The 15,085-nt window shown below is 36.6% G+C and overlaps 1 protein-coding gene across 3 annotated transcripts in view; it reads left to right on the top strand.

The window, feature by feature from the left end:
- Positions 1-15,085, top strand: part of LOC133516305 (uncharacterized) — a 102,089-nt gene that overhangs the window by 75,667 nt on the left and 11,337 nt on the right. For all 3 annotated transcript variants that reach the window (XR_009799200.1, XM_061849161.1, XM_061849160.1), the window contains exons 2-3: positions 9,232-9,440; positions 14,933-15,065. Coding sequence is in view for 2 of the 3 variants with exons in the window: in XM_061849161.1 (XP_061705145.1) it covers positions 9,232-9,440; positions 14,933-15,065 (342 nt within the window). In the remaining variant the exon portion in view is untranslated. The remainder of the gene's footprint in view (positions 1-9,231; positions 9,441-14,932; positions 15,066-15,085) is intronic.

Below are 15,085 nucleotides of genomic sequence, written 5' to 3'. Positions count from 1 at the left end.
TTTTTAAACGGAATATTATTATTGGTCTCATTATGTAACAAGTAATTGGGGATTACTGTCTTGGGCTGTTTTAAGCCGCATCAAGCCGGGTTCTATATGTCTGTCGTGACGTGTTTTAGCGCGACATACGGGTAGGTATTTTAATTATTTAGTACGCTCAGATATAAGGACGTCTGGGTGCCTAGCCAAGATACTAATCGTTTGCTATGTAGCGAACGAAACGCTTATGTCTCGCTGGCGCACTAATATGGAAGAGTGATACAGAGATATTACCGTTTCGTTTATGCTAATAATGTTGTGCCAAGTAATAGATAAAATGTTGCTAATTTTATCCAAATGGTGCCAATACCTACGCAGGAGGTGCTCATAGAGCACGGGAGGTAAGCAGGGTTCCTCTGGATTTGGCACGGTGACACATATTGAATTTTATGGCCAATTCTAGTTAAATAAATCTGAAATTAGCAATTTGTCACAATAAATTGGATCCAAAAATAATATGATAATTTCAAAAATATACAAGACCTCTGTATCAGCTTATACATTTGCTACTAAACATAGTTTTCAATTATTTGGTTGAGTTTAAATATAATGCCCGTGTTACAGTAACGCTGCATTTAATTACTTTTTAAGAAGATAAGAAACTAAATACAAATTGTTGAAAATTAACTACGCCGTTTTGTTTCCTTATATATACTTTAACAATACCCCAAAGTTGACGGAGTTTAAGAAAAACACGGTGTATACATAAACGCAATATTACACCGTTAAAAAAGTATTTTTTTGTTTTCCATGCCTCATTATAGTGACAGTGTTCGTGACGTCACGGTCATGTACCGTTTAGTATGGGGCGTTTTGTGCGTTGTGTACGATGATCAGACTTTGACCGTCGTTTCTGTGTATCGCTTTAATGATTAGATTAGATTAGATTAGATGACACATTTGATCCTCAAACGAACCGAATACCATTTAAAAAAGTTGTCATCTAGACTACTCTCAAAATCTTGTACGCAGGCTGTGAGTATCTCCGCTGGTTTTATTTCAAACGGTATTTAAATATTGGCGCTGTGTTTGGTCTTTTTGGTTGTGCAGTTAGTTTTGCGCAAGGCTGGAGCTCGAAGAATGCAAACACTTGTTACACTTGTATTGACAGTCGAAAACTGTGCAGGATACCCTGCCTCATTCCTCGAAGTGCAAAGCGTTTGCTGTTGAGTTCAGAGATATACGGTATTCCAGAACCAATGACCTTATAATGTGCTAACAAAAGAAAATATTGGCGACAGAACTATTCGAATTTTATACCTAAATTGACCTTGTACGTGAGTATTTATACATTTATTGATCCGAATTTGTATAGTTTGAATATGCCTCACTTTAAGGTACAGGGTACACTGAGTGATGGTGCCCTTGCCCGTGTAATGAGACGTGATGGGATGGGTGTGACTAAAGTGGATATATAAAATCTAAAATATTGGGTTATTGGGTAAACGCGATGGAATAACTAAATACTGGGCTATGGGATAAAAAACCGGATGCCTGCTTAATAAAACTTACCTTACTTATTATTAGTTAGAGAGATATTGCAATAAAGTAATCACATTCACGTCAATGTCAGCCATAGCAGTATTAAAGTGTACATTTAATGAATACATTTTAATTATTTACATCTATGAAAGTAATAACTTTGAACGTGACTATATGGTCAACCGTAGTGCAGCCATTTTGTTCATTATTTCTTGCTCTTTCGATTGGTGTATGATAAGAATGTAAAATAATTCAGGCTACATACGTCCATAGCACTGCCCACCTTTGGCTTGGATTGTAGTCCCCAAGCTGGCCAACTGCGAGTTGGAAAATTCACATGTATACCCTTATACCTCTGAATTTCTTCGTATATGTATGCAGGTTTCCTCACGATGTTTTCCTTCGCCGAAAATCTAGTGGTAAATATTATATGATATTCCGTTCCGAAAAACCCGCGCCCTCCGTATTGAAAGTCAGTCGATTGGTGTAAGTATATGAAAAATTATATCTCTAAAAAAATGCTCTTCACACATTTTTTTTTAGGGTCAGTCAAATTAGTTCCAGAAAACAAAGCCTCTGATGATCTCTGATTTTTTAAATGAAAACTACTTGATGTAATGTAATTTCCGCAAACAACATATTTTTAATAAGATAGGGGCCTCTTCAATCAAGAACTTACCTTTGATTATTATTTTTTAAATCATAATAACCGAACTGGTTGGCTGAACATGAATAATTTTGCAATCTCAAAAATAAATAATGCCCACACTTTGAACGGATCGCAAGAGTTCTGAAATAATTTTAGTTTACGCTTATTTGCCTTTTCAGATTTTAACCGACTTCAAGATTTCAAAAGGAGGAAATTCTCAATTAGGTTGAATTTTATGTTTGTTACTTCATAACTCCGTCATTTCTGAACCGATTCTGAAAATTATTTTTTTGGTTGAATTTATATGTATACAGATTGATCCCGTTTTTTTCAAAACTCAGTTCTGATGATGGGATCCATGAGGAATCGAGGGAACTACTCAAATGTGAAAGGCATACATACATATAATGATTTTTGTATTTTCATCAAATAATCAATCATTTTCATTTAAAAAAGTGTCATTTGATGAAGTGGAGCTGATGATGATGATCAGATTGGAACTCTTCAACAACGTTTGGCGATTTGTCCTCTTCACTGTGTTTGTTAAGCAAATTAGATTTTCAAGACATTTTTTATTTTATTTCATTGCATGTAATCCAAAATCAACAATAATCTTTCTTTCACCGGTCTCCCTCATTGAAGTAGGTTTTTTTTCTTAAAAATTATTTAAAACACTGTTCCTATTATTTTCTTAGTTGCAATGAGCGAAAGAATAGATGATATTAACCAAAGAACTGCGCATTTCGCACACGAACATCACATAAGTACTGAGATACATACACACAGTTGACACTCTAAATTAAACTAATTCATCATCCTCCTAGTGTTTTTCCCGTACCGTGACGGGGTCCGCTTTTCTATTTTTCTCCTTGCACTGCGCTCTATCTTGGACGTTGTTTTCCGCTAACCCACAGGCGTTTAAATCTTTGCTGATGTCATTGTGCTACCGCTACCTTGGTTTGCCCCTCCTATTTGGGCTTGGTAAGGCAAAGCTAAGGGCTCTGTTGCCTATGTATTCAGGCGGCCTTCTTTTGACATGCCCAAACCATCAAAGCCGACTTTCTTGGAGCTATCGGCGACGTCTCTCACTCCGAGGCTACCACAGATGTGTTCGTTTCGAACGCTATCAATCCTGGAGACGCTTGACATCCACCTCAGCATCTTCATTTCTGCCACTAAATTAAATTAATTAATAGAAGATAATATTATTGAAGGAATCAACTATTTAATATGCAAAAAGTGAGAATAGCTCAAATACTAAGAAATAATAATATGCTAAAATGTAACGACATAAGTTCTTTCAAGAAACTAAGACAAACAGGCCAATTCGAGTTACGAGTATAATTATTAAATCTCATTTCAATGTGATATTGATCTATCAGTGGCAAAAGTGTCATTTTCGGATTCGAGTTTTAGTTATTAGATCTCATTCCAATATGATACTGATCTGGTACTGATTTGTCAGTGTCAAAAGTGAAGTTTTTGGTTGAAGTTTGACATAATGTGCAAATAAGTAGGCCCTCTAAAGGAGATTGGAACCATCTCATATTGGAATGATGTCAGATTTAATTGGCCTGATAATTATCTGTATGCATCTACCTATTATCTGTGTTCATCACACAAATAAATGCCCTTACCGGGATTCGAACCCAGGACCATCGGCTTCATGAGTCACGACCCACTAGGCCGGACCGGTCGTCAAGTAAATAAACTGCAAGACAAACTAAACAACAAATAAAGCTAGGAGGAAGGGTGCTAACCGGATTTCCGTATCAGATGTATCTTTCAGCTTTATTATTATAGATACCTACTTGTTATACCAGATACAAAATAAAAATGTTCACTCGGTAAATTTCCAATGTGTTCGTGCATAGTAAATTTTGGGAAAATATTGTTATAGAATGTTGATACAGTTTTCTCTTTTGTTATATGCCTAACGGAATCTTGAAACCGTAAATTCCCGAGGGTAAACTTCCTTTAAGAAAATAACCACATATCGTCTGAATATAAATCGACTACTCGGATTCGATCGGGCTATCTCGATTCAATTTGAATGTTCATGTTGGCCGTAATCATTTCTAGTGTCCCTCGGCGCGCTTGTTATGTAGTGAGCACATCAGACCGTACTGTCTAGGAATATGGAATGTGGGTTGAAATGTATATTTTATTATTATTTAGTTAGTCTTGCCCGGCAGCAGATTTTTTAAAATCTAAATAAAATTGGCGTGATGGGTGAGATAAGACGTGTATTGAAAATGGCAAGTATTAAGGCTTCGGCGGCGCACCAAAGCAGTTATAAGACGGACATGGCAAATTCTGAGGGTTTCTAGGTGACTACGGAACCCTAACAAAGAAAAATGATACGGTGTAGAGATGTGACGACCCCATCGTACCCTGGATTTACTAGAGCAATCAATCAATGCAGGGCAGATTGTGGCGAGCTGTTGGGGAGTAGCGACCCCACGTACTCGAGTGCTCTTGGAAGAGCTCAGTCACCCGAAAGGTATGGGTATTACCAGGATCCTCTGTCTTTGGCTTGCCGTACTGCCCGATTCGTACTTTAAGATACGTCAAACATTTGCTAAAGATACGATATGGATTAGATATGTCAGTGTCAAAACTGACATTTCTTCAAACAAGAACCCCACTCTTGACACTGACATATCTAATCCATATCGTATCTTTACCAAATGTTGATTAAAGACGCCTACCCTTAAAGATAGCTTGATACTAGAGAATTTGGAAAGGGTACCGCCCCGCGGCCAGGTGACCAATTAGCGGTCAGGACATAAGCCTCGTAAGCTGAAGATGCCGGTTCGATTCCGTACTCTGCAGAATGTAATGGCACAGTAATGGACAGCCGGCTGTCCAGAGTGTAGTCGCGAGAGCTGCGTAACCATTAATGTTTTTAAAATTTCGAAGATAGAGTTATAGTCGTTCGATTTTAAGCTGGCCCGAAGCGGCTAATCTTTTGTCTATTGTTAACTAAAACCGCGCGTGCAAGAAAAAGGGTCGTATAATTCTAATTGGCACCTGAGCACGGGCTAGTCTAATGTTTAAAAAAACCAGTGTAACGCGCCTTTGTTACGCATATCGAGGACACATTTTAGACTGGTTTGGTAGCGTTCGACTCGCCGGCACTCAGTAACCGTATAAGGACCACACAAGAAATCGCAATTTATTTTTCCATTTGTTCATTTTGAATCTTATTTCAATTACCATAGGAGTTGTAATTAAATAACCGGTTAAAGTGACCGGGTCCTTTTTTTTGCAGGTAGTGGCACGCGCCGTTTTAGTTAACAATAGACAAAGGATAAGCCGTAGGGGCCAGCTACAAATCTGACGACTATAATATTTATAATGATGAATATTGTTTGTGATGTCTCCCTTTATCTTACAAATTTTGTCTAAAACTTACCTGTGTTTTTATTCGCGAAGAAAGTGTATATGTGCCGTGAAATTAATTAACTGATAAACTACAGTCAGCTGCAGAGATAATTGACCCCCTCCATGTAAATTTGTTTGTAGGGGTGGTCAACTATCCATGTAGCTAACTGTACACTATCTGGGCTATAAGCGCAAAAATAGAAGCTCGCAAATTGCGGGCACTTATCTCTGTCACTCTACTTACGTCTTCATTGGAGTAGAAGTGAAAGATCCCAGAAATTTGCAAATTTTGGTTTTCGCAGTAGGCCCTCTAACTTCACCTTAAATTTTGAGACTACATCTACTGTACTCGTGGCTCCGTAGCTTACAGGGCTCATCACACTCTTGGGATGAATCCCCACTTACTTTTAGGGCACATTCTTGTGCAGAAAAAATAAAATCTCAAAGTAATTCAAAGGATTTAGGGATAAGTAAACAGCAGGTTGTTAAACGTCAGTGAGCCAAATACTTTTGATAATAAAGTAATCCCGTAAAATGTACTGAGCTAAAAAAATAAACGAGTCTGTTTGTAGTGTAACCTGTAAATCTATGAAATGTACCCGGCTGGTTACATAATACCTAGGGATGTAGTAAAGGAAAGAAAACACAAGAGTTCACTTGATAGTTGTTTTATTTCTTCTTTCAAAACTCCTACATACCCTAAAAATTCAACTTCTAGCTCAGACTGCTAACGGTAGAGCTGTTGGTTCATTCATATCTGTATTCTTACACTATAGGATAAATCACCAACAAACTAGTTGTTTAATTAAATTTTATTCTGGTAATTATTATATGAAAAGTTACACCTAAGCATTAAATTTGGCAAGCAACACTGTCCATCAGACCTCAGTAAACCTTGATTATGATATTAAAATTATTCATTATAAATGTGACAAAAGCAAAAGGTTACCGATCTATGACAATGACAAAACTTGTTCTACAAGTAAACTATGAGCTTCTTAAGGGCTTCCTAAGGGATTTCTAAGGGTTTCCAAAGGATTTCCTAAGGTTTTCAAAGGACCAACACATACCTGCTGCCACAGACGATGTTTATTCCTCCGAATTAACTCCTCTGCATTCCGCCTGACGAACAAGACAGACGACAGAAAAAGTCTGCTGCAGTCAAAATTAGCATTTGGGTTGGAACTCGTAACAATGGCCGTGAAGGCGTCCCGAACTGGACGAAGAGAAGACCCGTCTCTTACATCAGCCTGCCACGCTCAAGGGCACGCTCCTCTTTCCTCAGCAACTTGGCAAAGGAAAGCAACATTTGCCTCGACCTATTAAAATCCAGAAACCAAAATCTGAATCTCCGGAACTATATACTCGTATGGCGACAATAAATTTCCACGCTGAGTTTTATAGATATCTATTTTAATTTTGTAATAAATCAGTATTCTGACACAAACCAATGCCGTCTTTTCTTCTCCTTCTTTTTTTTCCCTACATTTCAAATTTAGTGCTCTTTTCAGCCAGAACTGTGTGTTGTCAGTCAAATTGTGCTACCTTTTAAAACATGTAGGTTTCATTACCTAACGACACAATATCCAGAAAAAAATGCTGAAATACAACTATTTATATTTGTAACTAAACTAATTAAATTAAATCATGTTTCATATTTCTAAAAAATATAACACTAAGAGAAATAAAAAAACAACGAAGTTACGCTAACACCACTAGATGGCGCTATGTGACAGTAGGTAGATCATTAATAAGAAATACTAAGCCCGTGGCGTGGCGTGGCGTTCAAAAAGTATAAGACGTTACTTGTGTAAGCAAAATACGTACGTATAAAATAATTATGTAGGTACGGATGATTTAATAATACTCAGCATTTAATAGCAGTATGTATGTATGTCAACAAGAATGCACGACTCTAGCTGTGTTAACATTTACCATTTTCACGCGATTCAAGGCTCATGTACGAAATAAATTTAATACTTATGGCAAAGTTGGGGTCAGTGCTTACCTACTGTTCTTTAGCGTTGATAATCGTAATGTTTAAAAAAGGTATAGTAAATCATCACCGTAGGAAATGTTGTGTACCTATTTTTTTATTAGCCCGTTATAGTGTCCCACTGCTGGGCGAAGGCCTCTCCCCGTGATCTCCACAGCTCCCGTTGTTGTGCTATTTCTGGTCAGTTACTGATGAAGGTGTCTAGGTCGTCCCGCCATCTCCGTCTGGGCCTGCCACGTCCGCGCTTAACTTGCGGCATCCACTTGGTGGCTATACTAGCCCACCTATCCGGATGCATTCGGCAGACGTGACCCGCCCAGTCTCACTTCAGCGTGGCGGTCTTCGCCCCTGCGTGACACCTAGCTATGCGTGTTGTGGAGCGCAATGTAGTGATTCGGATGTGTACCTATATATAAAATAAAAAAAATCAATTCAAATATACTTAGGCACCTCCTGTTAATATCTATCATATCATATCTGTTAAATTCTATCAGGGTCGGCAACGCGCATGTAAAACCTCTGGATTTGCAGGCGTCCATAGGCTGCGGTGACTGCTTACCATCAGGCGGCCCATATGCTTGTTTGCCACGGTCGTGGTATAAAAAAATCAACAGTGGCAACCTAGTTAAACACATCGTAAAGTATCTACTAGTATCGTATATAATGTTTTGGTTTGTTAAACCGTTGATTGATAAACAATGCTTAACTTAATCAGTAACTATGAAATGCATCCATGCTTAACATTCCGTGTCTAATGTTAACATAGTTTTGATAAACAAAGGTTTAAGTATAATTAATTACCTATACTACTAGTGCGCTTAAGTTAATTTATGTTATTTATGAAATAACAAATTGATTTTATTTTTAATAAACTGAACCTAAGATAATATGCCAAATTAGTACGTAGGTATATACGTACCACAAAATTAAAAAGTATAATTTTTACAATATTATATTTAAAATCATATAAATAAACTAATGAACAAACTAAAATTGATTTCTTTTAGTAGACAAAATACAAATATTGACAAAAAACTTAAAAGATAAAAAAATTGTTACCTATTCAAAAAAAACTGTGTTATCAATTCCGAAACCGACGCTGAAAAATTACACTCCAAGTGACAAACAAAAATTGGTTTTCAATCCCCTGTAACTCCCTCAAAAATTTTTAATAATAAGTCCCAATATAAAGTTTCATTATTTTTCGAGATGAATTCTTCAATATAACCAACAGCTATAAGACAAAATGCGATAAAATGGAAAGAGGTCCGAAGAGTCTCTTGGGTACCACTATGACTTGACTGCAAGAATGCTAAGTAGGTCTGTAATAAAAATTAAAATGAATCACGCACGCCTCGTAGGTAATTTCTTTTTACAGATTTAGAGAAAATTCCGGAAATTCTCTTATGAAAATCTAAAATACAAATTCAAAAGTCTGTTTTGATAAACATTTAGTTTATCATATTTGTACACATTTTAAATCCTGGGTCTCCCTCGACATTCCTATCGAGTTTTGTCCTAAAATCACTTGCTCTAACCATTGTGCCCTAATGGGTATTTAACCTAATGATCAATTACTATGACTATTAATGTGTATCGAAATTGGTTGGATATTATTTTGCTGGGTTACATACATTGGGTTATTTTTTCACCTACCTAAAATAAATATTTTTTTCAGATGTAACCAGCATCGGCAACGTCAAGCTTCTTATAGAGCCATCTATCGTCAAACGCAACGGCACTGCAGTGTTGACATGCTATCGCGATATGCAGGGGGCGCCACTGTACACAGCCAAGTGGTACCGAGGGAACCATGAGTTCTACAGATACACGCCCTTGGAAAATCCTAGCACCAGAGTGTTTGGATTACCTGGAATTTTTGTTGATGTAAGTTAAATCTCTGTCCATTATTTATTATTATCGGAGTAACGACGCACGCTGTTTTGCCTACTATATCATCATATAGGTACCTATATTTGGCGATTATGCAGTCGTAGATTTATGGTACCTATGAAAGTTCAGCATCTCGTATGCTGCTCTTATCATCATTAGTCATTACATAGATATTTAATTATTTATGGCCGATTAATGCTTACCTGTCACACTATTTGCGTTTCTAAATTCAAAAATGTATTCTGGAGGTAGGCCTCAAGATTTTTAGGATCAAGATTATGTAAGTTATTTAGTAACAAGATTTAGAGTTTTAGAGTACAAATTTATTATTTTATCCATTATATTTCCATATTTCGTTATTGTAATGCCTTTCCAGCCGTAAAATGTTTTTCGTAAATGTATGAATAGATAATAAGCAATGTTTTGCTCGAAAAGTAAAGCTTATCCAGAATCTCTTTTGATCAAATTTAATAAAAATAACTACGTACCAAACGCCCTTACTGAGTTTGACGATGACGGCTTGTTTTATAAGAAGTTTAAAGACTTTTCTCAAAAGTACGTTTATTATTCTTACCTTCATAAAGATTCATTAAAAAGTCTAAATAATAGCGTAGGATTAAGCTCTGTCCTAGTTTGGAAATTAATAATGTAGTGCTAATTTTATGCATAGTAATAATTTGTACTTACCTTTCTTCAACGTAACCAAAACAAGTCCAAGACAAGCCCGAGACAGAAAATCGCAGCCAAATAACACTAGACCCTACTCATAGTGTTGTGTTCCTGCCGGTGAGTAAGGTTCAGGAGCTCAGCGAAGGAGGGGGGGGTGTAGGGTCGGCAACGCGCATGTAACTCCTCTGGAGTTGCAAGCGTACTTAGGCTACGGAGACTGCTTACCATCAGGAGGGCCGTGTGCTTGTTTGACACCGACGTAGTATAAAAAAACAGATTTTTTTGTAAAAAAGTTCTTAGAAAAATGTAGATCAAATTATTACAAGCAGAATCTGTAATTACGCTTGCTTTTCGCCAAAAAATACATATCATTAAAATGATTACTTAAAGTTAGTTAAATATAAATTCGGAATGAAAATTAGACATATTATATTAGCCTCGGACACCCTCGCCTTAAATACAGTATATGCCTAAGTATCTATGGCTTAAACTTTTCAAAGGAATGATGAAATGGTTAAACAACCTCTAGTATGAAGTTTACAACATCCACAATATATTCGTTAATGCGTTTGTTACTCATAGAAAGTTAATCCTATTGACTTGACTGACTTTGTTATATTTTGCTTTGTTATTTTGTTTTAAGAAAACTGACATGTTATCAAGCCAGATGGCGCATTATGATACCGTAGGTACCTACTTTGCTTCACCATAATCTCCTAAGGTCTATCTAGTATAAAATATGCCAGCTGGTTTACATGAAACATAATAAGATTGAAATAAGGAATGCAACTCTGTTCCAATTGAAAATGGGTTAAATTACGTTGAAATAATTACTTAGTACTACAGTACCCCTAGTGTAAATAAATTCGATTTCGAAACGTGACGTACGCGTTTGCGTTTAGTCTCATTTTGTATTGGATTTAGAAAGAGCGCGCCAAGCGGGACGTTTTGGAAACTCAAAATCCTATACAAAATGAGACTTAACGCAAACGCGTTCGTCACGTTATGATGTCGATCAAATTTACACTAGGGGTACAGGACTGCGGGCTTTACGAGAATAATAAGTTAATAACTGTCTAATTACTAAATCACATACTCTTTACGGAAAAAATTACAAACATTATCCTTTTTCTCAAACATACCTCAATGTTATGCGTCAAATTGTAGAGCGTAAATAGGAGCTCACTTATTTTCCAAGGACCTCATATAGAGAAATCGGCGGGATTTTTTTTTCGTATTAATAACTAAGGAAAATTTCAAAACCCGATAAATTATATAGGTTGCAATCTAAAGAAGAAACATATTATGGAAAGAGTAAATACACAGGCAAGCAAAGTTTTAATGAAGTAGTACATGATTTATGGCTTGGCGTGGCCACACATGCTGTATTCCGCAAGTATCACGACTTTATATCTCTCATAGTGTCATAAGGAAATCACGCATATGAACTGTCTTCTTATACATCCAGGTACAAAATTTGGTTTTCGATCAAACACTTCGAATCTAAAACTGCCCTTGAACATCGAACATTTAAATACATAGTAAAAATACAGACACAGATTAAATATTAGTATAATGAGTGATTAGCTTTGTATCAAATCACCCTAAATTTTTCTTTCGGAGCTTTGCTTGAAGTTCATGTACAAGTAATACATGATTACATTTTACGCTAACAAGCACTAATCGTGATAAAACTGCAACCACATATACGACACGAAACGTAAACAAAGTACCTATAAGTACAATCGCTGGTAGAAACATCTGCCCGAAGCTTTCAGTGTGCCGTACATACTCGAGAACTTAGTAGAACAGTGTTTTTGGCAACATGGATTAATGGAGATAATAACCTACAGATATAATGCAAGTTGCGGAAAGTTTGCAAACAGTTGGAAAATCTCGATTCTTATACATAAATATGAGAACTCTCCGAAAATTTATGAAGTGAAAATTTTGCAATTTTGGATACTATCTCTCTACCTATTTCGGCAAAAACCTGATCAGTTTGCAATATTAGGGAAAAACGACTGACGGATGGGGCATGCATTCAATATCACTGTGGAATCATGCAGCTTCAACCTTCCTTGTATCGAATATGCCCACTTCTCACCTTTGCTTTATTGGATCACTAAATTGGGCATTCGAACAACGTCTGAGCTACGTTTCTGTAGTGCTCTGTCGTACAAGTTTATAAGAGCTCTTTCTATCGCCACGTGTTGTCAGCTCGAAAAACGATTAAACTGGTGAACCTTGTGGTGACAGCATAGGGTTTATTTTGCGGCGTTTCGGAAAATAACAATGTCCTGATAGGATCGCCTTTACGTGCCTTAGAGCGTTCTATTTTATGCGATTTGTTGAGCTTTTTGTCGTTTCAAAATATCTGGTCCGAACGCGCTGAGCACCTATGCGCAATTTGGAGTATACGACTTTGAGATTATGGTGAGTTATCTAAACAACATTATAGTCCCAGAGTTTTGACTTAAAATATAAAGAATATCGGTATCACGTATAATTAACAGGTATTTGTACTTTTGATTGTCATTTTTAGGGTTCCGTAGCCAAATGGCAAAAAACGGAACCCTTATAGATTCGTCATATCCGTCTGTCTGTCCGATTATGTCACAGCCACTTTTTTCCGAAACTATAAGAGCTATACTGTTCAAACTTAGTAAGTGGATGTATTCTATGAACCGCATTAAGATGCTCACACAAAAATAGAAAAAAAACAATAAATTTTGGGGGTTCCCCATACTTAGAACTGAAACTCAAAAAATCTTTTTTCATCAAACCCATACGTGTGGGGTATCTATGGATAGGTCTTCAAAAATGATATTGAGGTCTCTAATATCATTTTTTTCTAAAATGAATAGTTTGCGCGAGAAACACTTCCAAAGTGGTAAAATGTGTCCCCCCCCCCCGTAACTTCTAAAATAACAGAATGAAAAAACTAAAAAAAATATATGATATACATTGTCATGCAAACTTCCACCGAAAATTGGTTTGAACGAGATCTAGTAAGTAGTTTTTTTTTAATAATTCATAAAATTAAAAAAAAAAAAACATCAAACCCATACATGTGGGGTATCTATGGATAGGTCTTCAAAAATGATATTCAGGTTCCTAATATAATTTTTTTCTAAACTGAATAGTTTGCGCGAGAGACACTTCCAAAGTGGTAAAATGTGTGTCCAAAGTGGTAAAATATTGAACAAGATCTAGCCAGTAGATTTTTTTTAATACGTCTTAAATGGTACGGAACCCTCCGTCCGACTCGCACTTGGCCGCTTTTTGATTTGGAGCTTATTGCGCAACAGGATTTAGTCAGAATGAATAGGGCTGTAGTTTTGTGTATTTAACAGATAGGATAAATAATAATTAGGTAGGATTTTGTAATTGAGAGGCCATTAAACAAGCCTAAGGCTTAATAGACCGCGAACCAGGAACAGATTTCCATGACCATGATTCCCCGGGCAGTAACTCGTATAGTGTTTACAGCTAGGTATGATGAACCCTCGTGGGCTGCCGCTCCGTTGGTGGTTTCAGGAATGGCAGCCACCGAAACACGTAAAAAAAAACTGTCATCGCAGTGGTGAGAACGTCAGTTGGTCGCATGCACATGTGTAAAAAAACAATAGCTTTACGTTTTTATAACGGTAAAACGAATTCATGAAATAATGCATAATGCATTCTATCAGGCGTTTCAAATAAATAGACTACGCAATATACACATTACACATACTTTGTGTGGTAAGGCGCGTATTTTTTACATGTTCATGTGAAGCTGACGGTCTTATTACCGCGATAAAACCGGATGACGCGGTTTTTTTATATTTAAAACAGCATTTAAACTATCATCTGACAAAGTATCAGCCGGGAGGCGATTACTGACGATATATGCTCCTGGCCCGCGGTCTATAAAATTGTGTTTCGTTCATTGCGATCATCAAATAAAACGTTAAAAAAATACAGAACGATGTATTGCATTCGTGTTCTTCACCGTGTTTTTTTGTCTTTCCGTTAATTTTAAGGGTGCAATCCTGAGCTTAAATTAAGTAACGCCGGTATTTTAATTAACTCCATTTCAGAGATTATCAATAATCGACCGATCTGGCCTAGTGGGTACCCCTGCCTATGAAGCCGATGGTCCCGGGTTCAAATCCTGATAAGGACATTTATATTTATACGTGTGATGAGCACGGATATTTATTCCTGAGTCATGGGTGTTTTCGATGTATTTAAGTATTTATAAATAAGTATATATTATATATATCGTTGTCTAAGTACCCTCAACGCAAGCCTTCTTGAGCTTACTGTGGGATTTAGTCAATTTGTGTAATAATGTCCTATAATATTTATTAAAAAAATATGTATATTTTTTTATCTTATAAGGCCTTTACGAGCGTATGCACTTGCTTTAGGGCCTGTTTACATATTGATTAGTGTCTAGTACGAGTGTATACATTTTCTACTAAACGTAAGACCTATCTCGGACGATTGACGTCCAAAATGACATTGATATGTAACAGTTTTCAATTTAGTTTTAGTTTAGTTTAGTTTCTTTATTGGTAAAAAAAAATATTTTACAGGTCACACAGGTACATTTGAAATTATGCTAGTTATACATAATGCTAATTGTTGCTAATTGTTTGGTTGAATTAAATGCCCGTGTTACAACAACGCTATATGCAATATTTAATTACTTTTTATAAAAACATTTTTTTTAAATGTACTAGGCCATTTAGTTTCTTAAAACCCATACCTTTGAAGTTAACAGAATTCAATAAAAGCACGGTGTATATGAGGACCGCTATAAATTTCAGATGAACAATTCTGATGATAAGAAAGTCGTCCTTCGGAGGTTGGAGCCGAGTCTCGCCGGCAATTTCAGCTGTGAGGTCACTGCTGACAGCACCTTCTCCACCCAGACCGCCACTCAGTTTCTTGATGTCGTGGGTAAGCCAAATGTCCCTTAA

Source organism: Cydia pomonella, chromosome 3, assembly GCF_033807575.1.
Source record: "Cydia pomonella isolate Wapato2018A chromosome 3, ilCydPomo1, whole genome shotgun sequence".
Classification (NCBI taxonomy): Eukaryota; Metazoa; Arthropoda; class Insecta; order Lepidoptera; family Tortricidae; genus Cydia; species Cydia pomonella.
The sequence above is the reverse complement of the archived record's forward strand: the minus strand, read 5'-3'. Positions and strand labels throughout refer to the sequence as shown.